The sequence below is a fragment of the Ailuropoda melanoleuca genome, chromosome 7, assembly GCF_002007445.2.
Source record: "Ailuropoda melanoleuca isolate Jingjing chromosome 7, ASM200744v2, whole genome shotgun sequence".
Taxonomy (NCBI): Eukaryota; Metazoa; Chordata; class Mammalia; order Carnivora; family Ursidae; genus Ailuropoda; species Ailuropoda melanoleuca.
In genome coordinates, this window is record NC_048224.1 from 131,127,646 (window position 1) to 131,154,582 (window position 26,937).

General features: G+C 37.5%; 1 protein-coding gene and 1 long non-coding RNA gene across 6 annotated transcripts in view; one reads left to right on the forward strand and one right to left on the reverse strand.

Moving 5' to 3' along the window:
* Window positions 1-25,822, reverse strand: part of NALCN (sodium leak channel, non-selective) — a 288,838-nt gene extending 263,016 nt beyond the window's left edge. For 4 of the 5 annotated variants that reach the window (XM_019794775.2, XM_019794774.2, XM_019794773.2 and 1 more), the window contains exons 1-5: window positions 25,694-25,822; window positions 22,517-22,699; window positions 5,406-5,489; window positions 3,878-4,017; window positions 3,671-3,799 (exon numbers count right to left, since the gene is read on the reverse strand). In XM_019794775.2, the coding sequence (XP_019650334.1) occupies window positions 3,671-3,799; window positions 3,878-4,017; window positions 5,406-5,489; window positions 22,517-22,699; window positions 25,694-25,801 (644 nt within the window). In that variant the 5' untranslated portion in view covers window positions 25,802-25,822. The remainder of the gene's footprint in view (window positions 1-3,670; window positions 3,800-3,877; window positions 4,018-5,405; window positions 5,490-22,516; window positions 22,700-25,693) is intronic. The other variant, XM_034665437.1, reaches the window with a different exon arrangement.
* On the forward strand, window positions 24,586-26,516 carry LOC117803124. Its single transcript, XR_004626802.1, has 4 exons — window positions 24,586-24,843; window positions 25,295-25,613; window positions 25,733-25,862; window positions 26,414-26,516. It is a non-coding gene; the product is annotated as an uncharacterized LOC117803124 (long non-coding RNA).
* Window positions 26,517-26,937: the final 421 nt, after the last annotated feature.

The following is a 26,937-nucleotide window of genomic DNA, read 5'->3' on the forward strand; positions in this document are numbered from 1 at the left end:
TACCAAGGACAAAGGGAAGACTCCCTTTTCTCGGCTTTAAAAGAAATCAGCTCCATTTAAAACAAAACTGTGTGTACTGAGTTGCTTCCTTATTTATCCTGTCTGCCCCACAGATTATTCATCATCAATTCCAGAGGTCAGCCTTGAAACTTGGGATACCCAGGTTCCTGAGCAGACACAGCTCTGCCTGCAAGTTCTCCTATTATTAGGCTATAGTGCCTGCAAATCAATTAAGCCGAAATCGGACAATTGTAAAGGACAATTAAGAGAAATGAAGTCATGACAGCAACTGGCAACACCAATCACTGGAAACACAGGCATCATTCTGTAGCTTAATCTCTGACTCAGAGGTGTTAGGAGAAATTCCTAGTTCAGAAGCAACAAAAGGAAACAAAAAGGTTGGAATTTTTACGCATTTTATTTTGACTTTGTACAGTTTTTCAGTCTCTAAAAATAAATTAAGGTCTGGCTGGAACTAATGGTAAAATGGCATCAACAATTTTTCTACTTCTGAGTAAGATGTTAAAATTCAGTTAATACTGAACTGAAAATTAAAAGAAAAATGGTATAAGGGATTGGTCCTTGAAATGAATCTTCAAACTTATGAAAATTGTTATTATGAGCAACATTACTACTCTGCCGCTACTTACCTATTTTCTTCTCAAAGAGTAATTGTCACATATAAGGAAGGCAAAATAAATGTGTATGCACATAAAGCTAATGGGCAGATTTTACAAATACGGGAAAGAGAAAATGCAGACATTTCTCCATAACTGCTATGTCTAGAGTAACAGAAAATTCTGCTAAAACATATGTAATTCTTCCTAGAGAACTCCATTTTTAGTATAAAGTAATGAGCTGGGGCTAATATTCAGAATATATGAGGTCCTCTAATATTTTTTTCAAAGCCACTCATGTCCTAGTACTGGCTTTGGTGAGGAGATGGCAAAGAGCCCTTTCTGAAGTGATGCAAGGGTCCTGAGGTCAGAGGTGCTCCTAGACTTCTTCCCCATTTACATTGTACTTTATGGGTCAAAGTTAAGTTTGCCAGCAGGATGCCTGACCTTCTAGCTAGTTTTACAATTCTAACAAGCTTTAGAATTCTCACACATTCCGACTTGATTTTTAATAAAGTGGAAACTTTAAATCAGCTTCCTGCGCTCACAGCTATTAGAACACAGCAGCTTTCTCATGCGGAAGCTTCCTCTGTTCTTCGCCTCTATGCTATTGTTTCCCGCCCACACAATATCTTTTTCCCACCTCCATATTCATTCATGGAACAATCTAGACAGATTTTATAGCCTACATACACTTAAAAAAAAAAACAAAAAAAAAACTACCTACAGGTTTTCTTCCTCGCATGTGTCTCTTCCCTCACCCACATAGGCAACCCCCTTACTCACCTCTTTCTTCAACTCCCCCGCCCTGTGCTTGTACTAGCTCACTGCTTCTCTCCACTCTTAGCAGTGCTTTTCTATTTTTTAACCATTTCTTCCTTGTCCCATTTAGCAGCTTGCTTTTCTCCCTTTGTTTTTTTAAATTTCCTCTTCTATATCAGTTTGTCACAATGTTATTATTATCTGTCTCAATATAATGTATTATGCACTATGCCTTCAATAGATAGTTACAAAGTACTTACTCTGTGCTAGAATACTAGGTACTGGCCCTAAGAGGAATCTTCTCCACCCTTGCCCTTTGTGTCCTCAAGGACTTCACAGTGTAATGAGAATAATACCGGGGAAAATTAGCTATGAGTGTCAGAGGGCTAGTTCTGGAAAACTGGGCTATATTAAATTCAACTCTTTCCATTACAAACAACTAGATCTATTGGATAAATGGTAACATTGAAAAATGCATATCTGGGCTTACGAGAAAGAAAAATATGTCCCAAAAGGTCAAAAGGTTAACAGGGAACTAAAAATAGAAAGAGAGGGGCGCCTGGGTGGCACAGCGGTTAAGCGTCTGCCTTCGGCTCAGGGCGTGATCCCGGTGTTGTGGGATCGAGCCCCACATCAGGCTCCTCCGCTATGAGCCTGGTTCTTCCTCTCCCACTCCCCCTGCTTGTGTTCCCTCTCTCGCTGGCTGTCTCTATCTGTGTTAAATAAATAAATAAAATCTTTAAAAAAAAAAAATAGAGAGAGAAAAGTCCATGAATTGACAAAATAGTGGTATGGATGGGGACTAAGTGTCCAGTAGCTAAGAGCTGGGGTTTTAATGCCGGCAAGAGGCAGAAAACAGGGTCCAGAGCCTACGTAAGGCAGGAAGCTAGAAAGTGACCCCATGCATACAGCCATGTTATAATCTAAACAAATTCCAGAGTGTAATATAGGTGAAGGGATAGTCAAATAGATTAATCAAGCACAACAGAGACCATAGGTACAAACCCAAATAGGGAATTAGTAAATGAGAAAAGTAGCATGAAATTCAGTGGGTAAAGCACACAATCAATAGTGCTGGAACAAACTGTCTAACCATATGAAGAAACTTAGATTTCCACTTTCCACCAAAACATTTCTAAACCATTTTCATAAGTTATACTTGACATATAATAAATTGCACATGCTAAAATGTACAGCTTGATACACTTTAACATGTGCACAGAACCACAATCAAGATAATGAACATATCGATCAACCCCCAAGGTTTCCTTTTTTTTTCTTTTAAGATTTTATTTATTTATTTGAGAGAGAGAGAGAGAGAGAGAGAACAAGTGGGGCAAGGGGCAGAGGAAGCGGGAGAAGCAGACTCCCCCCTAAGCAGGGAGCCTGACTCGACTCGGAGCTCTATCCTAGGATCCTGAGATCATGACCTGAGCTGAAAAGCAGACGCTTAACTGACTGAGCCACCCACATGCCCCAACCCCACAGGTTTCCTAATGCTACTTGGTAACCCCTTACTCTTATCCCCAACCTTACCCCCAGGCAGTCACTGATTTCCTTTTTGTTGCTACAGATAAGCTTGCGTTTTCTATAATTTTGTATGCATGGAATGACAGAATATGTAATCTTTTTCATCTGGCTTCCTTTGCTCAGCATAATTATTTTGAGATTCATCCAAGATGTTGTATACATCAATTTCTCATACTTTTTTTTATTGCTAAACAGTATTCATCATATGGATATACCACAATTTGTTTATTCAGTTACCTGTTGGTGGAAATTTGGGTTGTTAGCAGTTTGGGCTATTACAAATAAAGTCACTACGTATAAATCTATTTTATGGACATACGTTTTCATTTCCCCTGGTTAGATACCTGGAATGGAATGAATGGGATATATGGTAGGTGTCTGTTAAACTTTCTAAGAAACTGCCTAACGGTTTTTCCGAGTAGTTACACCATTTCTCATTTCCATCTTATTTAAATAAGAAATGAAAAAACTCAGAAGGTATTATGGTGGCACCCTCCTCATTCTGTCACACTGAGGAAAATCTCCAAATGCAGTCTTTGAATTTGCTTATTCTACTTTCCCACGGGGTTAATTTTTCAGTCTGGCTTGCCTTGAATACTTGTCTTAAAAAAATCAGACAAGAAAATTTTGAGGAAACGGAATATAAAACAGAGTACATAAAGACTTTTTTGTTCAATTTAGACATAGAGTTTTCTCATAAGAATTGCAGAAACTTTCTTGTTAATCACTTAGATTAAAAAGCAGTTAGTAGATAAACTTACCCTGGTTTCGTGTCATTTACTACACAGTGATAGGTAAATGTTCCAAACATCTGAACTCCTAAAATTCCGTAAAGAAGTAGAAAGAAAAGTAGGAAAATTGAAACGCTCCATATTTGTTCTCCTGATCGCCTGGGGGGGAAAAAGTAGGCAAAACTTACAAAAATGTCATAAGCTTTTCTCCTTAACTTACATAAAAGCAGTACTTACTTTAAAATGTTTGTAATTCTGGTCCTTGGTAGCTCAAATCGGAAATAAATCCGGAATGCCCGAATCATAATTAGTGGCCGAGGGATCCGCAACATGCCCCAAGGTGACATCTGGTCAACTATATCAGCAATTTCAAATACCTGTGAATTAAGAGGTAACAAGAAACAAGCTCAGAGCTTTCCTTAGCTTTGCCTGTAGTTATGACAAACACAGATGGTATCAAGAGTTCACCCTGCACTCCGAACTTCGCCCTGCATTATTTTCCACTGAAATGGTCCATTTTGAAACTATAGCTATCTTCAGAGAAATTAATACATGAACTAATGTAAATGCCATTACTCTTTTTTTTTTTTTAAAGATTTTATTTTTTTATTTGACAGAGATAGAGACAGCCAACGAGAGAGGGAACACAAGCAGGGGGAGTGGGAGAGGAAGAAGCAGGCTCATAGCAGAGGAGCCTGATGTGGGGCTCGATCCCATAACGCCAGGATCACGCCCTGAGCCGAAGGCAGACGCTCAACCGCTGTGCCACCCAGGCGCCCCTAAATGCCATTACTCTTACTCATTACCCATATAATTCATCGAAGCCCAATTTTTATTACAAAAACAAGCGCCAACTTAGAATACAGAATACGTATGCTGAGTCTTCCTCATGAATAATGTCCTTTGGTGGAACTTTTTTAAATAGCTAAAACATAAAGTAATGGAGAAAGGGTTAAGATTATTATAAGAAAATCAAAAAGGAAATGTACCATTTACCAACAGAGGCAAAATGATAATTAGAAAACGTTTGTCAGTCATATAGTAGCTATTAAATGGAAAAGAACACATGAATATGCAGGATGAAATCAGATTGTTGGAGAGGTGAGCTTTGTAAAAATAAGGAGAGCTCATCAAAAAGCATTAAGATGACTTTACAGGATGGACTGTGAATTTATTCTATTCTAAATTTTTTAATGAAGGATATACTAACTTGAGTTGAATTAAATGCAAAACTGAAGCCTGAATAAATGCATGGAAATGCATTCTATTATCCAGTAAAATCCCACCTTTAGCCTTTTACATATATGTTCCCCATTTCTCATAGTAAGGCATTTTCTATTTGTGATATGGTATTTTATGTTCATCCCAATGTATCTATATTTGTCAGCTGTCTTTAGTGAGGATTCAGTCACATGAAAGACTGGAATTTTAATTTTTAAATTCAATTATTTTATTCTACAAATACAGAAATCTTACCCCATGTTCTGTCCTTCATTTCAGTAAATATATTTTTATATCTTTTTAATAAAAAATAATTTACTATAGTATTGATGTTTATTTCTGATTGAGAAACAATTCACAGATGGGACTGACAATGATTAAAATGTTAGTTTTTTTTTATCATAAACATTTAAAATAACATGATGTTGAAGAGAGTTACACCATCACATTTGACATATATTCATTACTATTTTTATTTAGATTTTCAATGCAAAACAACACACATTTTGGAAAATACCCCATGTAAATTAAAAGTTTTAATTACCTGTAATACCAATGAAACCCAAAGGCAGAAGACCATAAATCCATCAAAAACACACCAGCGATCTTTCACATAGGAACTATCCCCCTAAAAATAAATTTCACATGGAGTTATCATGCAAAATTAATAATTTCAAAAAATATCTGTGGAGAGAAGGGTCAAGTGTTAATTCAGTCTAAGCCATCTATAATTTTTGTGTCAGAATTGAAGAAACTTTCAAAAGGAATACCTTTAGCATTTTAAATGGCATTTTATACGAATAAAACAATTTATGAAACACAAGTAACTACAGAGCTATGCATGGATAATTTTAAGTTCACACAAACAGAAAACATCACTATTTTTTCTCTTAGCCACACAGATACTACCATTTAAGAAACCAGAGGTCATCCCACTCAGTAGGCAGCTAAGTCCTAAACCAGCTTTCTTCCTACAAGAACCAAGAGTGATAGTGGTCAGCATAAGCAGGAAATGAACCAGGAATTCACCTTGAGCTAAATTAAACATGAAGAAGAAACTTGCCTTCATTATCAAATATATCAAACATATATTGACTTTAACTGGAGTCATATCCGATAAAGACACACTACTTTCATCTTTTAATAATGAATCTACTCTGACATTAGAATGCATATTTTTATCAAATTGGAATTTTAGAAAAAAATTTCAAACAACAAAACAGAAAACCCTATTGGAGTTAGAACCTTAATTAAGAAGGCCTTTGCTTTCTTAAAACTGCCCCATTAAGTCCCTAGTTCCATCATAATCCATGAAACTCAATTCTGAATTCGGTTACATCTATCATTACAAGCTCTGATGGAACCTGCTTGGAAAATAAAAATTGGAACAGAAAGTCAAGATTTTAAATAAGAGGATGAAATCTGTTGTAGGATATTAAGGAAAATAAAATAATTTCCAGAACCACCTACCCTTAGTAATAAATAGGCTATCAAAAAGACTCCTTGAGAAGTTTTCAGACATTATATATATATTTTTTTTTCCCGAGTGGCAGCTGAATGAAGTTTAATTGCAGGTGTTCAAAGGGCCCAGAGAGAGGGGATCTGAGAGAAATTATATTATTCACAAAACTAACAGTATGATAAACCACTTAATGAAATTTATCTGACCCAGATGTGGAGTATAAATTCAACTTAGTTAACACTGAGGAATCATCTAATTTACATAAAAGGATGTATAATGCCTCCTGAAACACACACACACACACACACACACACACACACGCAGAACAATCTTGCATAGAAAAACTGATATGCACACACTCAACTAATGGGTAAGATAGAATAACTTATAATAAAGCGGTAAACATGGTGGGGAAAATAGGAAGATTAATTCTATTCAGAGTTTAGAGAAAACAACTTTAGTTCTGAAATGCCTAAATAATTTTATCATTGGTAAGAGAATCAACCAAATTTGGTAATTCGTATATTTGAAAAGGTCAAAGAGGTATGAAAGCAAGCCTGAGGCTTGGGGTCTGGGTAACGAGGAGGACAATGAACCTGCTAAGTGTTATGATCATCATATGATGATTGAAACCTGATGAAGAGAAAAATTGCACCTTGGGATGCCACTGGTTCTGAGAATGCACGCACACACACACACACACACACACACACACGTATCACATACAGAACAGATAATTTAAGGATATGATCGTTGTCCTCAAAACCTCACAAAAATCACAAAATATCTTTTACTACAAGCATCATATTTGCCTTGTATATTGCAGTTAGCTGAAAATATAAATTATAATCTAAATATAGACAATAGAGCAATATAGAATTGAATTTTCCCTGAGCCTAATTTTAATAGATATCCAAAAAGATAATGGAATACAAATTATTTAAAGTTACACTTTAAAGATTTTTATTTATTTATTTGGCAGAAAGAGAGAGACAGAGAAAGAGAGCACAAGCAGGGAGAGCAGCAGGCAGAGGGAGAAGTAGGCTCCTCGCTGAGCAAGGATCCTGATATGGGACTTGATTCTAGGATTCTGGGATCATGACCAGAGCCAAAGGCAGACACCCAACCAACCAAGCCACCCAGGTGTCCCTAAAGTTACACTTTAAAGATTCCCTTAAGTTTCTTTATTGTTTAATAAATTCAAGTAAATATTTATTGTTCATTAAATTCAAATTTTATTGATCATTCATTCACTCAATGTATACAATACCTTTATGATCTAGACAGTGTTTAAGGCAGTAATGACACGGGAGTGAAAAGAAAAACAAAAACTCCTACCCTTAAATGACTTGCATTCTCAGTTTAAAAAATGTTAAATATTCAATACATGTTGATTAGTATTACAAAGAAAAATGAAAGTGTATTTTCATATTGACTTTTACTAAATACATGTACTTTTTACTGGAATATCAAGCAGAAAGAGAGAGAAAAATATCACTTGACCTTTATTTTAAGAACTAGGCATAGTTGTGATTGTTTTTAAAAAATGCAAAGAATTCCCAAAACAAAAACTGAAGTTTTATGGGACTCAGCAGAGAGCTATTTTAGAGTAGTTCTATTTTTAACTTTTTGAGGAACCTCCATATTGTCTTCCTGAGTGGCTGCCTTGGCTTGCATTCCCACAAACAGCGTTAAGAGTGTTTCCCTTTCTCTACATTCTCACCACCTGATGATCCAGCAACTGCACTACTAAGTATTTACCCAAAGTATACAAAAATACTAATTCAAAGGGATACATGCACCCTGATGTTTATAGCAGCAGTATCTACAATAGCCAAATTATGGAGAGAGCCCAAGTGTCCACTGACTGATAAACAGATAAAGAAGAGGTGGTGTATATATAAAATGGAATATTACTCAGCCATAAGAAAGAATGAAATCTTGCCATTTGCAATGATGTGGATGGAGCGAGCATTATACTAAGTGAAATAAGTCAGTGAGAGAAAGACAAATACCACATGATTTCACTCATATGTGGAATTTAAGAAACAAAACAAACAATAATGGGGGGGGAAAGGCAAACCAAGAAACAGACTCATAACTATGGAGAACTTGCTGATAGTTATGAGAGGAGAGGTGAGGGGGAGATGGGTGAAACAGGTGATGGGGATTCAGGAGGACACTTGTGATGAGCACCAGGTATTGTATGGAAGTGTTGAATCACTAAATTGTACACCTGAAACTAATTCTACACTGTATGTTAACTAACTGGAATTTAAATAAAAACTTAAAAAAAAGAAATAAAAAAATAAAAACAGACCAAATAAAAGAAAGAAAGAAAAAACTATTTTAAAATAGGAACTATTAAAAGTAAATGTTCAGCAGAAAAAGAATCACTGGGATCAACTGGGTACACAGGCCGCTAATAGGATGAGTTTATATGGTATTTTTCCCAAACAGTTATTTTATTTCTTTTTTGTCATTAAAAACTATTATACATAGTGTCACTACAATAACCTCCACTGTTTCTCATAACTTGCTTTAGTAACAAATTATATTCAATAAGATACAGGATGAGATCTCATTATATTTAGAATTACGAAAAATGTAAAAGTGAGAATAAACAGTGATAGTTCTTGGGAAGGGAAACTGAGTGGCCAGGGTTCAAGAAGGGAAGAGAAACATGCTATTCACATTAGACCCATACAGTCTTTGACTAATGTTCATGTGCTATATTTTTTTAAATAGATGTTCAAAATTAAATTTTTAAAAAGATGAACATTTTAGCTTTATCAAAACTTTTGAAGTTTTTTTTTTTTTGCTTTTAAGTTGGCACAAATAAAGTCAATTTTGAAAAACTGGGGCCCCACAAATTTAGAATATAAAGCTATCTAAATAGAGTTGGGTGACTTTTTGTTTCTTATTTACTTTATAAATATGTTTGCTAAGGAAATTGATGTTGCCATGATGACCTAAAGTATCTTCTGAACTATATAAAAGGATGGGTTATTTAAAATCACTTTAAAAGAAGCCTTGGTGGGGATCACATATAAAACAAAGGTATGCAAACATAGTCTAACTCAAATGCGCTCACATTATGAAAACTGGCTTAGCAAAACTTCCACCACTTAGCATAGCAAACTATTTCTGAATTAGGAAGTCATTTTGGTGGCATTGTTTGGAATGTGCTCTGCTTTAGACTTTCCGGCAATTCATAGTGGCATTTACCTGTTGCCAATAAGACCACCATACACTAGATGGTAGATAATGGTCAATTAGAACTGGCTTCTTTTGACTTTCCTGGTAATACATGTGAAATAAGCCACTGGGCATACTTTTTATGTATTACTATTTGGCTCATGTTCCCAAGAGGCATTTAATATTTATAAAAACCTTTTATAAGCAGTGGTACAGTGAGCTGGGACACAAAGACCAGTAACACTCAGATGTCCCCCCCTTTATTTTTTAAGTTTTGCTTTTTAGTGTTAGTTATTCTATTTTAAAAAAGACTTTGAGAGAGAGAGAGGGAAAAGCAGGGGGAGGAACAGAGGGAGAGGGACAAGTAGACTCCAGGCTGAGCCACGAGTCCAACGTGGGGCTTGATCTCAGGGCTCTGAGATCACAATCTGAGCCCAAAGCAAGAATTGGACGCTTAACCGACTGAGCCACCCAGGTTCCGTGTTCATTATTCTTCATGCTGTTCCGTCTTCCTGAAAAATTCTCCCAAGTCTGTGCCAACTTTTCTCTCCAGACTCCGATCTGACCATAGCCTACCCTGATGAATGCTTTAGCTCACACATAATGCGACAAGCAGCAAACTCAGCTCATGGGTATTAAAAAAATGTTCATTTTGTATAACTTAACTGTCCTTTAAAATTTCCACCTGGCTGTTGAATGAATTATAGTTTACTCCTTCCTGTTTATCAGTTCCTGTTGTGAAGTTTGGGTTTCCCACTCAGATCTTCTCCAAACATACCCTCTGGTGTTGCATTAAAAAAGAGTTTATCCCCACTGTAAATATTTGAGTCTTTTCTGAAGATTAGTAACACCTTGAGACTAGACAATTTCAAGCACCTAGCACAGAGTGTGACACACAGCAGATATTAAATGAATGAATTAGATAAGCATCTGTACAATATCTCAGAGAGTTTCTGCAGATTACATGCACATAGCAAGAAGTCCATTCGTATGCCTCATTAATGCACCCGTTCACACATTCATTCAGTGAAATTAGTATTGTTCCTTAAAAGAAATGATTCTTTGACTTCTGGCAAAGAGAAAAAGATGTATTATTACCTTTTATGGTAATATCTTCAAGTTAAGACTTTTTTCCTGGTTGATCATCAAAGACCACAGGTGAAATTAATGAGATAACTTTGGGATATTTCCTGGATTCGTACAGTTCGACTAAACAAAGCCTACATGCCATGCAAACAGGAATCGGGTCAAGGTGTATATAATTTGTACACTATAATGTAATTGTAAACATGACTGAATTGAAATGTGTATCATGTTAATCATTACTGATAATCACGAAAGCTTCGTAAGTCTAAAATAACTTTAAATCAATAAAATACAGACTTTGAACCTAGCACTTTGAAATATAATCTCCTAATACATTTTGTGTCTGACACATTTGCCAAATTCTCTTTTTGATAGTGTGTCAAAGCCTTTTAATCATAATTGGTGAAGTGTGTCCGGATCCTTTAAAAATCCTACTGTGTTTATACCCGAGTTATATAATATTTGCAAATAATGAGCTGATCCTTTTCCCTACTTCCAAAATATGTAAGCAGAGCCTAATACACATGGTACTCAAGAAATTTTAACACCTCAAATGTGACAGAAAGGTTTTAATTTGCTTGTTCCATCAACAAAAATGGCGAGCAGAGAATGCGGGAGCTATAAGCAAAAATCAGCATGCTGGTGGCTGGGGAGTTATTCAAGAGCTGTCTGTCAATTTTTACAAAGGTAAACACTCAGGGGCGGCCAATCAATTATGCAGTATAAAAGAGTCACTTAAATTGCCATGCAAGTATTTAATAAGCAGAGAAACCAAACACATTTATCTGAAGACATTTATAGGGACATAGTTTGCTGTTCCAAAATGGTATGCACTGGTATAGTTTCCCGAGCACATGATTTATTGTTCCCAGGGCCCATCTGTCACTGCGTCTTAGCATTATTATTTATCACTTCAACATGGCTCAGAGCATGCATGTTACCTTTACCCAGGTTTACTGCCAGATGACAAACAGACGACTGAGAACTGTCTGCAGGTTTCGCAGTCTGCAATACATGGGATGCTTTACAACAACACAAACACCTATCACACAAATGGTTTACTTTTGCCTCCAGGGATCTGGTGAGCTAGAATGCTTCTCGGAATAGGAATTAATGGGGAGGCAATTAGAAACGAATTATTGGGGAATGGGAATGAATTGGCAGATACCTTCAAGAATTGGGGAACATTATAAAAGATGGGAAATCCTTAAGACAATACATGTCTCTAACAAAAATTTTTGAAGACCATTCTTGCCAGAAGGACGTCCTGCCTCAGTTTCTCTTGTAGTGCACCAAGCACATCACCTCCAGAGTGAACTTCTCAAACACAAAGCATATCATGTCGCTCTCAGATCTGAACCCCCTGGGCACCTTTACTGAGCACGGAATGAAGTCTGAGCTCCTCGCAGGGCATGCAAGGCCCTCCACCGTGCTGCTGGCCACCTTCACAAGGGCTTCCTGGGCACACCCCACCTCCTACTTCTCACTACCTAGAGCTCTTCAAAGCACCAGCTGTTCCAGGCCTTTGAGACTCTGAGTATTCCTTTCCTCCCTCTGTGAAACCCTTCACTTCCAACCCCCAACACTCCTGCCATAGACCACATTTACTCATCCTTTGGGACACTGGCTTCCTGTCCCTTTTTCTTCAAGACGTCTCTGATATCCCCACGAAGCCTTTTTCACTATTTTTTGCGCCCTTTCTCCCCCGTATCTTTTACAGCATTTTCACAAAACAACGAATGTATATCTCTCACAATCTGAATTCTCATATACAAATATCCGCCACTTTTATTTGCAAAAATATTTGCCCCCAAATCACTATGTAACTAGAAGAACCACTACAATGAATCTGCCTGTGTGTTAGTGGAAACATTGAAGCAACATATCTATCCTGCAAGAAGGTACAGCATGCAATGCATGTATCTGTTGTTGTTTTGAGCTTAATCTTGTGCTGGCATCAATCATCTACTTAACAACAGGTAAATGTCAAATGCATCACAATCTTCCTTTTCCCTATCTTCCCTGAGAAGGTTAACTTTTCACAGGACCTAAGACTGGGGTCTACCAACTAGGGTCATTTGATCTTATTTCAACAATTTTAAGACTTCTTATCTCCCCACCCCACCCCAACATAGTTTAACATTTCTAAATTTAGGTTGTATCTTGTAATCAAGGCATCAATTACAATCTTACATCTTACAATCCAAGGGTAATTAGTAGCACTTTTTCTTTCCTAAGGTCTGTAAAGTGATGCCTCCTCTTACAACTGAAGACCTCGTAGATTCAATCAAATATGGCAGACAGTCCTTTCTTTGTTTATTTACATAAGAGCACATGCTCCCACTTTTTTTGGTGCATACAAAACACCCACTCCTGAATTCAGTAAGTACAAATAATTCAGTGATAGGTGTTTTAAATGTTTATTATAAGGAAATGTACAGGTGGATTGTTATCTAGTGTTAGAGAGTGATGTAGTGATATTTGGAGAAGGTGGTTGGGGTTTCTGTAATGTTTCATTGGTTTTCCCATTTAAATTGGTGGAATATAGGCTCCAGTTTTCTGAAAATATGCTGAAATATATTTGCAGGAACAGGTCAGATGCAGAAAAGGAGGCATGCTTGTACGTGCCTTACAAGTCTAACCCACAAAGTGGCCCAGACGTTCTCTGAGGACAGGGGCTCTGCTCCTTGCCTCTTCTCCTAGGGCAGTGAGCTCAGGATAATAAGGGTTCCAATCAACGTTTGCTGAATGCTTAAAGGCAAACTTGGAAACTGTATTTGGGTTTGAGAACATAACTCTCTCTTATATTTATATTATACTTATATCTTAAGTATCTTAAAATTTAAGCATCTTAAATTTATATTTAATTTATTAATTTAATTAATAGTTTAATATATTAGGCAAAACACTAGGTCAATAAAAGCAGTGGGCAATACTAGAAAGCCACAGCTGCAGTACTTTTGTCTTGAAAAACGAAGTTTCTCGGTTTGGTTTGTTGTAGATACTTCCATAAACTAGGTATTATTAGATCACCTTACCTTAAGCATTAGGTATGATTTCAGATGTACCATAACTTTGCTAAACCAGACCAGGTATAATTTTAGAGCTTTGCATATGCTGATGAGCGACAATACACTGATTTGCTTCTATAAACATTTCATATGGATCAACACGGTTTTATGCATGGAAAACACTCTTTCAAAAATAAAAGACCAGCACTGCCCAAATCTCTGACATCCGTGTACACTGACACACACAGTCTTCCAACAGAAGTCATATGACATACTGGTGTTACTCACTTAATAACGAAGTCTGACTGCTCCTCAGAAATATGTTGGTTGGAAATCAGTACATATAATAGGATTTCCAACCAAAATATGTGTACAGCTCTGTTACAATGTGAAAGCTTATTAAGAAAAGTGTAACCTGATGCTTAAAAGAGAACGTCATATGCACCTATATAGTCATAATGACCCTACATATGTGTGGGAAAACACAGGCATAAGTCCTATATGTCAACAAACACAGCACATATTTGCAAATTTTCTGCATAAAGACACTAAAAAATTGAGTGAGAGGTAATTGTAGTGCCATTGGAAAACGAATTAAGGTAGAAAAAGTATGGAAATATATTATGAAAAAATAAGCTTTTTGGAAGACAGGTGCTTACTAAAAGCTTAAAAATATATAGTAGGGTTAACTGATGACAGCATAGTAATTCAAATTTGAGTAACTCGAGGTCCTCTAAAAAAATGATCATACAGCCCCTACATAGGCCGATGTATTTTATTACAGAGTAACTTAAATACCCACGTTTTTCTCATGCAACTGTAAACCAAAGCAAATTCATAACTACAAAAATATGGAGTCAATAAAATTTAAATTATCAACAAAAATGAATTGTAACAGATAATATTTCGCTAAAACTAAGTCTTTTTATTTATTTATTTGATGGAAAGAGAAAGCACAAGCAGGCAGAGTAGCAGGTAGAGAGAGAGGGAAAAGCAGGTTCCCTGCCAAGCAAGGAGCCCAATGTGGGACTCGATCCCAAGACCCTGGGATCATAACCTGAGCCAAAGGTAGTTGCTTAACCAACTGAGCCACCCAGGTGCTCCTAAAACTTAAGTCTTTATGAAAAGTTTAAGATTTGTTTCCAGCTTTAGTATATAATCCAAAATTGTAAATTGTATATATTTAAGGCATACACCTCAGTTGTTGACATATGTTTACAACTCAATAGCAAAAACAAACAAGCAAATAACCTGATTTTTTTAAACCTGAATAGACATTTCGCTAAAAAAGATATACAGATGGCCAACAGGTATATGAAAAGGTCCTCGACTTCACTAACAATCAGGAAAATGAAAATCAAAACCACAATAAGATATCACTTCACACATGTTAGGATTTAACCAAAAGACAACAAGTGTCGTTGAGGATGTGGAGAAAAGGGAATCTTTGTGCACTGTTGCAGAGAATATAAATTGGCGCAGCAATTATAAAAAACATTATGGAGGTTCCTGAAAAAATTAAAAACAGAACTACCTTATAATTTAAAATCCCACTTTTAAGTACATATCCAAAGGAAAGTAAGTTAAATTTTAAATACAAGAACGTAACCTCAAATCCAACATACTCTTTCGTCTGCATCTGTTATAACATGCATGTTTGCAGAAATGTATGTTACAAAAATGAGAATAAAGTCATGACTTTGGACAGTGGGGACCTCGAGGGTGAAAATTCAGTGAGAAGTTAAATGTAAGGCTTGGTTCAAGATAATCAGACTCCCTATTTAACCATATTTAACGCAAATCTCAGCTAGCATTTAAACACTGAATACCAGTTTTAATGAGATATGGGGCTGTAATGGTTACTTCCAGATAATCTTAGCGAGGCAGTATTACTAAAATCTGCATTATATTTGTGTTTAATCCACTATTCCTAAATGAAAAACAGAAAGACTGTATTTGATGTTCATTTTCCATTTTCAGTTCTTACAGATTGAAAATTAAAGCAACGCTTTTAGTTTTAGTCAACGGCTCATCATCCAAATATTGATGGAAGTCAGAAAATACTGGGCATGACTCACTGAAAGGGTTTCAAAAACAACCTGGTCATAAATCAAATATTTTCTTATCGAATGACTGCTTTGACTTTTAATATTTGAACTATTAAAACCTCTGTTCTCGGTGCTCGGTTCACTTGGCATGAATATATTAAGTCCACCTCTGCTCTTTTTATCATTAGACTGTGACATTGCGATGATAACTGTCATCTTCATGATGTGGAAGCCAAGTCTTAATTTATTAAATAACTTCAGAAACAAAACTTTTATTCTAGGAAACGTCATGCTTTTGTTCCTCCAAGTTGGAATCTCAAAGAAATCAGCACATGGTGATTTTAATCCCAAAGAAAATTCAGATTGCCATTGCCTGAATGACCAACATGCACAAGCCGCCAGGGTCATCCAAGGCCCTCTTGGGAATCACAGAATTCAAAATAGGGATAGGCTGTACTGGGAGTGAAGTTACAGTGGCATAAAGGATACCTCTAGCGCCCTTGCAAGACCACTTTTCCCCCAAGTTGACCTCCTGGTTTAGCTACCAATTTTGGGGACCTCAACATACCTAAATCTAAGCTCTGAGTATCTAGGCCTAGCAACTCTGTGAAAGACCCAGATGATCTTCAGATCACACTGACATCCACTGGGTGAGGCATGGCAGGTGCTCACTGCTCCCATAAGCCAACAACTTTTCCTAATGGGCTGTGGATCACATATTATAGACGTATTATTGGTCCGTGCTTACTGTACCCACAATAGGCTCTTGATGATTCTCTGAGCTAACTGGTTTCTTAGTAAATGCATTAAGATTGCTGTGGCTTTGATGATTCCTTTCAAGTTCAACTCCTTTACTGAATTGAATTCCTCTTTTGTATTTCTACCCCATTTTTCTGTGAGTTACCGCACAAACTTCAGAAAGCTTTTTTCAAAGCTTCTTACAAGATCTGACAATAGCAGCTGGCTGGCCCAGTGGCTAGCTGAAACTAATGCTGCAGGGAGTTCAACAGTGTGCCCCCAAAATCCATGCCCACTCAAAACCTCAGAATGTGACCTTATGTGGAAGTAAGTTCTTTCAGTGATGTAATTAGTTAAGATGAGGTCATACCGAATTAGGGTGAGCCCTAAATCCAATGACTAATGTCTTAAAAAAAAGAGGAAAGGACACACAGAGGCACATGGAAGGAAGAAGTCCACATGAAGACGGGAGCAGAGACTGGAGCAACGCAGCTACAAGCTAAAGAATGTCAAAAACCACCCAGGGCCACCCAAAGTGAGGAAGAGCAAGGGGGGGGTTTCCCCTAGAATCTTCAGAAAGATCATGGTCCTGCTGACATTCTGGTTTTGGACTTGTGGCCTCCAGAACTGTGAGACAATAAATTTCTGTTGTTTTAAGCCACCAAGTTTGTTGTCGTTAGTTATGCAAGAAGTAGGAAACTAATACAAACTCCAAAGTACTTGTGAGCTCTTCTGAGTTTACTTCTTTAAAGGCCACTATGACAATGAAATCGGAGGAGAGAAGCCAGGCAAAAACAAACTCTTTGAGAGGTGTCCCTGGAGAATTAATAGAATGTATCTGTAGACAAGCTTCCAGCCTCACTCCTGCCCTTTATCTCTTCACTATCAGGTGCATCAAACTGCATTTCCCCCATGACTTCTCCTCCAGATCCTAATGTAACCTGGCCCATCTGATATTCACTCTCAGAACCGTGAACATTGACTTCGGAGGACAAAAAGAGAACCTGCGGCAATGGTCAGAGTGTCAGCAGTGGTGGTGTGTGGACCAGACCTTTCCCAGGTGTGACCTGAGCTGAGGTCATTGCTGCCCTGAGTGCAGAGCTCCCTGGAGTATTCGGTTTAAGCTTGATCTTCTAGTTCCTCATTCACTCATTATACCTAGGACACCTCCCACCACTTACTTAAAAAAAAAAAAGACAGTCAGAATTTGTTTCTTTTGCCATACAGTAGGCAGTTGTGTCTAACACAAAGTATACGCTAAATAAACGACTACAAAGGTTAAGCAGTTGACTTCAATTTGGGTAAGATCATCATGGTAGTTTTTTCTAATCTCCCAAATTTCCTAAGAAAATAAACCAAGTGAGATAACACAGAAAAACATATCCATCAACATAGTCTAGAATAAAATTAACTGACAATGTATTCCAAAATAAAGGCCAAACTATTGACAATATCAACACCTACTCAAGACCCAGCTTGGGGAGGCTGTAGAGGGACACATGCAGGGAAGTTCTGGCTGATTCAAGAATTTCATAGCACCAAAACTACTAACAAATACTAGTGAAACATTTAGTGGAAGCCTCATAAAGTGAACCTGAGAATAAATGGCAAAATTCTTAGAAATGCAACACAGCAGTCTACCAATGGCAGGTGAATGCAAAACAAAAGAACAAAACAAAAATAAGTTACAAAGACAAAATGCCCATCAAAGGCTAAAGAAAGATCAGAGGTAATAGAACACCCTACTCTCCCAAGTGGACCTAATAAAAACTCCTTTCTGGGAGACCAGAGACCCAAGCTAAAGAAAAACTCCTGGAGTAGTTTCCAAATGGCTAGGGAAGGGACATGAAGGACACAGGACAGCAAGGATTAGATGAGAGGACTAGCAGTCCAGAAGAGGCAGAGCTCAGACCTGGGATAGTCGCTATACAGAGAAGCTATGTATTTTATACTTCATGGTAAAGAGTGGAAGGAACCCTCAAACTGATAATATATGGAAGCTACTCTACCCATTAAGCAGGAGAAACTCCAATTTCAAATGAGCAATAGCAGGAAAGATAACAGAACAAAAGGATTATGACCAAGTCCTTATAAATATATTCTGATTGTATTTATGATTATATTATAAATACATGATCAAGTCCATATACATATATAAATGAATGAAATAATATATAAAAATAGAAGACACACAAAGAATAAACATACAAAGCAGATAAAAACTGTAGTAGAATATAACAAAGTGATCAAAAGAAATTAAAAAAAAATAGGTGCTATAAAAGTACCCCAAAACTGGAAACAAGGAAGCACAGAAATGAGGTCTAAATAATAGGAGACTGTGAAAAAAGACAGAAAAGCATTCAGGAAATAATCAGAATTAGAAAGAAATGAAAAAAATCAATTCAGAAAGAGAAGTAAACTCAAAGGAACACAAGATTGAATAGACAGCATGGGGAGTACAGAAAGGGAGACAGAATACAGAAAAGATAAAAATGAAAAAAAACAACAACACATAAAGAAAATGATGGAAATAAGTAACCAAAACATGATCTGGTGTAGCTGGAATATAAAAGAAATCCTGAAGACAGAATGGAATAAAATAAATATCCTGTGATGTACCTATTCCCTTAACAGTCAACAAAAGACACATTCTCCTAGCTCTACTGAGTTCAAATAAAGGGAAAGACTCTCAGTATTTAAGAGAAAGATCAAATCACAAAGAAGGAAAAAACCTTCTCACAGCCACACTTATACCAGAAGCAATGGCATAACATATTTAAGAATCTCAAGAAATAAAAATGTGAAACACCTCCAAAAATCTAGAAATAGACCCAAAAAAGTAAACCAAATAAAGAAAAAAAAAGGTAAAAGCAAAAATTAATGAGTTAGAATGAATGAATAAACTAGTTCTTTTTAAAAATCAACAAGATAAGTAAACCAATTGGCTAATCTAAAACAAAATGAGGGGCACCTGGGTGGCTCAGTCAGCGAAGTGTCTGAGCTTCGACCTGACCTTCAGCTCAGGTCATGATCTCAGGGTCCTAGGATGGAGCTTGTCCCTCTCCTTCTGTCCTATCATCCCCCTACACACTCATGCTCTCTCTCTCTGTCTCTCTCTCAAATAATGAATACAATCTTAAAAAAGAAAAAAACAAAATGAAAAACAAAATAAATAAACAATACTAGCCAACCCAACCAAAATCTAACAAAAAATTCAAAATTCAGAGGACATATAAATCAGAAAAAATTAAAATTATTGTATGCAATCTTCTGTTAATAAATTTAACAAACTGAATAGTGGATAATTTCCTAAGAAAGCATACTTCACCAAACAGATCCCATAGACCAAGCAGGTCTGAACAGAACACTTTCCATAGAAGAAACATAAATAGAAAGGAGTCCAACCAAAAAAAAGCAGTAGGACCAGATGGTTTCATAGGAGATTTGTACCAAACTTTTAAAGTTAAAACAATTTAAAGATTATTCAGACTATTTTAGAGTATAGGAGTATACACACATGGAAAATCTAATATCAAAGCCTGACAAAGATTAGACAAAATTAAAATGAGGAATTTAATAGCAAATATCATCAAATAGCACATTAAACCAAAATAAAACTGTGTCATGAACCCACTCAGTTTTTTACAGGAATGTAAGGATGGTTCAATATTAGGAAATCTACCCCATTACAAGAGCTTAAAAGAAAAATAATCGTTCAATAACATTTAAAAGCTATTCATGATACAACAGTCAAAAGCTGGAATTAATGTTTGTTCTCTTATCCTGATAAAATATATATACTTCAAACACTAATCCTTCAAATTATTTAATGAAGAAACATGAGAGATGTTCTAAATAAGCCCAGGGCTGAACAAAGATGTTCACTGCCTCTGATACTATTTAAAATTGAGCTGACCCAATTAATTAAGTGAAAGCAACCAGAGACATCCGAATTGGAAATAAAAAGACAAATCTGTCTTTATTTTTATATACTGTGATGACATGGGAATACCAAAAGATTTCATGGAAAAACTACTATAAACAATACAAGAATTTAGTAAATTTAGTAAAGTAGCGGGAAATAATATTGACATATAAAAATCAACAACCTTCATTTAAAAGAATAACAGCAAGTTAAACTACTTAATAGAAGATAAGATCCCATAGTTAGAGTGAAAAGATGACAAAACATGCCAAAGCATAAATATAACAAAAAACGTGCAAAATGCATATAAGGAGAAGTATAAACCACTCCCATAAGACACAAGTGCGGACTTGATAGAATGGAAAGACAGCCTAGGATTTGGAATAGAAAGAGGTGTGTATGGCCTGACTAACCATGAGTGAAGATAATGATAAACAGGTAGAAAATAAATGTAATTTACACCACAAAGCCCTAATAATCCCAACCCAGTACCCAAAACTTGAATGAAAAATTATAACTTGAAAATGGCCTTGTATACAATCAGGCTCAACCTCACTCTCAAAAGGGAAATTCAAATTAAAACTACACTGAGTTACCATTTCTCACTCATCAGATTGGCAAATATCCAAACGTTTTACAAGCTATTTTGTGGCGACCACTTGGGGAAAGAGGCACCTGTGTACATCGCTGGTCAAAGTCAAAATAGTTTAGGGAATATGGAGTATATAGAAACTAAAAAGGGAACCACCAGGAAGCAATTCGCCATATTTAGAATGCAGAATGTTCTACAAGACTCATTTTTCCAATGGACTGACAACACAATTTTTTTTTTCAGGATAGGCGGGGTTGAGAATTAAGGGGCATAAAGAGACTTAAATGAGACTTAAAAATAGAACAAATATACTTTGTGAAGCTTGTTTGAGTCCTGATTCAAAGAAGCTAACTTATTATAAAAGGAAATGTTTGAGACAATTGGGGAAATAAGTCTATGACTTGGGTACTGGCATACATTAAGAAATTGTTGTTGATTTTGATAGATGCAATAATGGCATTATGGTTATATTAAAAAGAAAGTTTCTCAGCCAGTAATGCATAAGGAGTTACTTCTGAAATGACCTGATTTCTCAGATTTGCTTTAAAAGGAAAAGAACTGGCCAAATATTGATAACTGTTGATATTGAGTTATAGGGATTCTTGACAACCATAATTTCTACTTTTGTGTAAACTTAAAATTTTCCACAATAAAAAGGTTTCAAAAGGTTAAAAATGAAAAAAAGTAAGGCGTTGACTGTGACCCCTCTCTTTTAAAGATAATACACAATGAATTACGTATAAAGAGATGCACTGACCCATAAGTAATTTCATGTTATGCATCATCTCATTAGATTCTTAAAATCCTAGTACAAAATAAGGCCTTTTCCACCAAAATTATGTAACTGGAGACCCTGATACAGCCAGTAAAGGAAAGAGCTAGGGTTTGAGTCAAATCTGTCATTTGAGACCCTTAGGTCCCTTCTGCTATTTCCTTATACCATGGGCTCCCTAAATAGCATAATTTCAAACACTTCAGAGAGACAGGTCATCAGTACCTAATTTTATCCTCTGTGTGAAGGTTAGTAATATATAGCAGGAATATTCTCTTTTCTTCTTTTGGTTTTTCCTTCTTTTCCTTGTTCTTTTATTTATTTCTTGTCTCCCAATGGAGCCACTAGCATGCCACACTTTCCTTTTCTTAGACTCCTGCTTTTGGCCTCATGCCCTTTCTTTTCACCCCTTTATATCTTCAGAACACTTCTGGTTAATGACACCCCCAATGTCGTCACGTTGTAGCTTCATCATGTAACATTTATTCGGCATCCCATAAATCCACAGGCACCACACTTGGGCTAGTCACTGTGCCAGGCCATGGGCTCACTTAGGGGGCATAATCAACCCCACTCCGGCCATCAAGCCGGCAGTCGGACTGTCTCTCTTCTTCCTGGATATCCCAAGGTTTTGTGTCTTACACAATTTATTTCACCTTTTAAATATTCTTATGCATCATATTTTCACCAATCTCTGGACTTATGCCCTAGTTTTAAAAAACTTCAGTGTGGATAAGGAGATGTTTTGTTTGATTGAAATTAATCTGAAAATATTATTAAACTGACTTAGATTTTCAGTGCATTTTGGTTCTAGAACACTCACCTTGACAATACCCCGGATGTGCATTTTTGCTATCATCTCTGCCGTGTAGAGAAACATCAGCAAAGTATCCAGCGTAAAAGTCACATACTGAAGAGGGGGGTAGTGTTCGAACGTCATGGGCGTGTTCATACAGACGGAAATGACGCTGATGATGGCACAGATACGCAGCAAAGAGTGAACCCACTGCAAAAATGGTCCAAAGTTATCAGTGGACGCGGTAATATGGAGATCTTAAACTTGTGTTATTATAAACCACACTATTGGAAAATAGGATCTCTTGATTACAATATTTCACCGGCATGAAGAAGAGAGAGTAGGAAACTCATGTCTGTTAAGTGCATACAATGTGCGAAATATTTTCACATATTTTACAACATTTAATTCTGAAAGCAGCCTAATTTCCACATGCACACATGAAGACGGAAAGGTTAAGACACTTGTCTGTGCTCCTGCAGTTAACCAGAGCCAAGGGCTCATTGTGAACCTGGCCGGCTACCTCACTGCCTCTGACCTTTCCAAGGCATCGGGCCTCAACATAAGGAGATTCCAATCCCATTAAAACATGGGTCAGTACCTTACTCATGTAGAAACGTGATTTCCTATCACTTTTATACTTTTTATATACTATGAGCACCTGGAATTGGAGACTTATATTTTACTTACCGTAACTTCCCTGGTCGCTAGCACAGGGGCCTGTCCTCCGGGACTGCCAATGTTTTTAAAAATGACTTGGTACACAGCACTTCCATGTGTTGGGTTTTCTTTCCATTTGTTTCTTGTATGTAACATTCTTGTATAAAAAAATATATTTTAAAATATGACCTCATCCTACATGTTCAAAAGATAATAAATGGACTTTCCTCTCTATTTAAAGAAACTTTTGTACAAATTTAGCCCTGGTAGCTTTTCCAAAATTCCAAAAAGTCAGTTTCTGTGCAATTCTAGGAGTGCACATGCTGTTTAAAGATTTTCCTCAACTTCAACGTAAAGATGTAAAAAAAAAAGATTAACATGTATACACAGATGTGTGTGCATGTACGTGTGTGTGTGTGTATAGGAAATACAATCACTAACATATATTTTATTATAAAAACTAACACTTCACTAACATATATTTTATTATAAAAATTAACACGCTAAAAAATATTCAATGCCTCTGCATGCTACGCCCACACAATGAATATTACTAGTTAATTAATTAGTACACATTCTTAAACATTATTTAAACGTGTTATTTATTGACGATGCTGGATATATCTGCAGTCATGCTAATCCTTTAATATTACACTCCACACACCCCCCCCCCGGAAAAAGATGTCACAGTTTCATGGTAGATGTCTTCTCAGCTCTGCAAGCTAGCAAGCACCCATGATGAAAAATCGAAAAGATACTCAGAACTGTGAGGAGACTCAGACACTTGTAGGCTGGTGAATGGATTATAATATTAATTTGACAGTTATAATATTTGCATGAAGACATAATGCCACTAATTCTGTATCATATAAGTCACTGATGACTCAATTCATTTTAAGGGTTGATGTACTTTTCATGCAATTTGGAAGCCCTTCAATAAATACCAGTGTGCGAATTTAGCCCCATCTGGATCTCCAACACAAAGGATCTAATTACACAAAAGAACTTCAAAAGATGGTTTCTTCCACAACAAACCTATTTTGAATTTAAAGAAAGAATCCTAATTAAGCATTAATCATTTTAGTTCGTGCTTCCAAGGCTACATCTATAATGGTACCTTCCTCAGAGGTTCTCAGAAAGCCTGATATGTGGCGGACCCTAAGAAAAAGTTAGTGGATGCTTTCTTCTCCATCCTGTTCAATTTTCTAACCAAGAATGGCAGACTTACTATGTGTAAGAAATTCTGTGGGGCTCTGGGGCCACAAAAACGTTAAACACGTTTCTGACTCATCCTTACTTAGCGGTCTGATATGCGTAACATCCATTTATACTTACATGCAATACACATTTTTACTCACATACAACTGTAAAACAGGGTAAGTGCAAAGAGAAGAGTTTCATTCTGTGTGTGGTGGAAAGGGTCAAATGAGGAACCCTTTCAGAGGCCGACAGGGGTGGGCTGACATCTGAGCCAGCCTTTAATGGGTCAGGAGGGCCTGACTCATCAGAGGTTGGGAAGGCCTCCGGGCAGAGAAGCAACGTGAACTGGCTGGACATCTCTGAGGAGCAGAAAGACGCCGAGAAGGCTCAAGTAGCCAGTGGGCAGATCCAGGAAAGAACAGTTGCCCGGCAGTTAGAGCCAGAACAGAAAAAGTCTTCATGGTACAACGAGCACATTCTAATTTGAAATGAAGGTAAGAGAGATGTTTCACTGCCTGTAAATTGGTGGGAGAAAGTGAACAGAAATGGAAATGCAGGAAGAAATTGGAGCAGGCTGGACGTGTAGTCTGCAGAGCAGATGAGACGGAGAAGACAGGAAAGGGCAGGGAGTCCGGGCAGACGATCTTTATCCCAGTCAAGGGAAAGACAGGCAGTGCGAGGGGAACAGTTCATTCCCCTCCTTTGGCCTTGCTGGGAGCTCGGTACTGAAGGGGAGCCTACTCTCTGTGGTCTGGCCGAGCTTCCAAGCCCTGTGAACATGCCGTTCCACCTTCTGGCTGCTGCACTGTCTACTCGAGGGACACTGTACTAGATGTTCCCTCAAGTTCTCGTCAGCTTCGTTAGGCAGAGAAGGTGACGAAATTCTTCAGAGACACTACCCACTCTCTCATTAACCTCTACTTTTACTCAACACTTGCAACTCAGAAGGCGACCTTTAACTCCAGACATTCGATTATCACCTCACACATTCACGCATGCTGAGAACTCCAAGTATGATAGAACAGATGGCTCGTCTGCACTCCAGCTTCGGCTCAGACCGAGAAGTGGCATTATGGCTGCATGGCGTGGCGCAGAGGACAGCACGCACGGAGGGCGAAAGGAGGGAGCAGACCACCCAGCAGACCTTCCTATGTGAATAACTCCCAGCGGCACCTCTTTATTTCATCTGAATTATTCTCCACTTCCAGACTCTGAGACTCATCCATATTCGACTGCACCTCAAACAGTCATTTCAAAGCTAAAGGTATGTGATTTTTGAATTATATGAATCAAATTTCCTTTATATCAGCATGCACTTCTCCGTTCTTCAAAAAAGAAACTTACTGGCTTATTAATCCAGAGTATGTCCGCATTGTCTGACAGAGATTCATCGGGACCAAAGTCAGTAACCGGCTGGGCCTCCACCCTGGAGCTCTGCTTCCTTTTGAGCATGCTGAAGTTAGCTTTGGTGAGCAAGTACGAAAGTGCAGTCTGGAAGAAGAAAGACAGTTCTGTGAGTCACCTAAACCATCTTTACCCTGATCGCTTCGAAACCGGACTCCCCCATGTATGCATATGCATTCGTTAATTAGACACGTGCTCTGCTATATAGTATATAATAAACGCGTCCAAAAAGAAATAAAAGGATAAGATAAAAATATTAATCCAAGCTTGAGTTTGTTTGGGTTTTTTTCCCTCAACCCAGTAGATTATCTCGTGCACTTCATAAACAGTTAGCATGCCCACTCGGAGAGCACTAGTCTTTATTAACCGGGGTAGAATGGCATTGCCTTTTCGGAGATTCATAGTAGTAGGACGTTTTTTGAGGCCTAGAGCTGTCTCCACTTGAAGGCCATCTGTGCCGGAGCACAGGTGACCAATCCAGATGAAATACTCAGATCTTTCCCAGGATTTTCCCCCGGGTTAATTTAATGGGACACTCCAAACGTCTGTTTCCAATGATAGTTTCAAACGGATTTCCCAATTTTGTCCTTGACATAGAGGATGCGACCCAGAGAGAATGGGGCAGAACCACCTCTAAATGGGTTTTTTTTTTCTTTTAAGAATGCTGGGACTGCGCCAGTTCTTCCAGTTACTTTGAAGTAAATCCAAATCAAACCAGAGGGAGATGCGATGCCCGCTTGCCATGTACATTTCCACAATTCCGAGGCATCCACATCTCAGTGTAAGTGTCACCTCTGTCCTGCCATGGCTACCACCTCCCACAGTCCAGCGGCCACGGAAGGAGGGCCCTCAGGACACGAATAGCAAACATGTGCAACACAATAGAGAAGAGACACAAAGGTAGGGGGCACCTAGTTACCCTGAGTCCATAGAGAGACATATTTGATGAACACCGGGACTGAGTCTCAAAGGGAAGGAGCAAAGCTAGCATTTTGGGGGGATATATACTATGTTTTGGACACTCAGCAATGATATTTTACTTAATCTTTACAACTGACAATAGAAAGGAAAACATCTCGTCTTTTCACGCCGGCACAAGAAATTCCAGCCTCGGGGCTGTTAACCACTTGACCAAGGCTACCCACGCAAACTTGAAATGTAAAAGAAACTCCATCTGACCACAA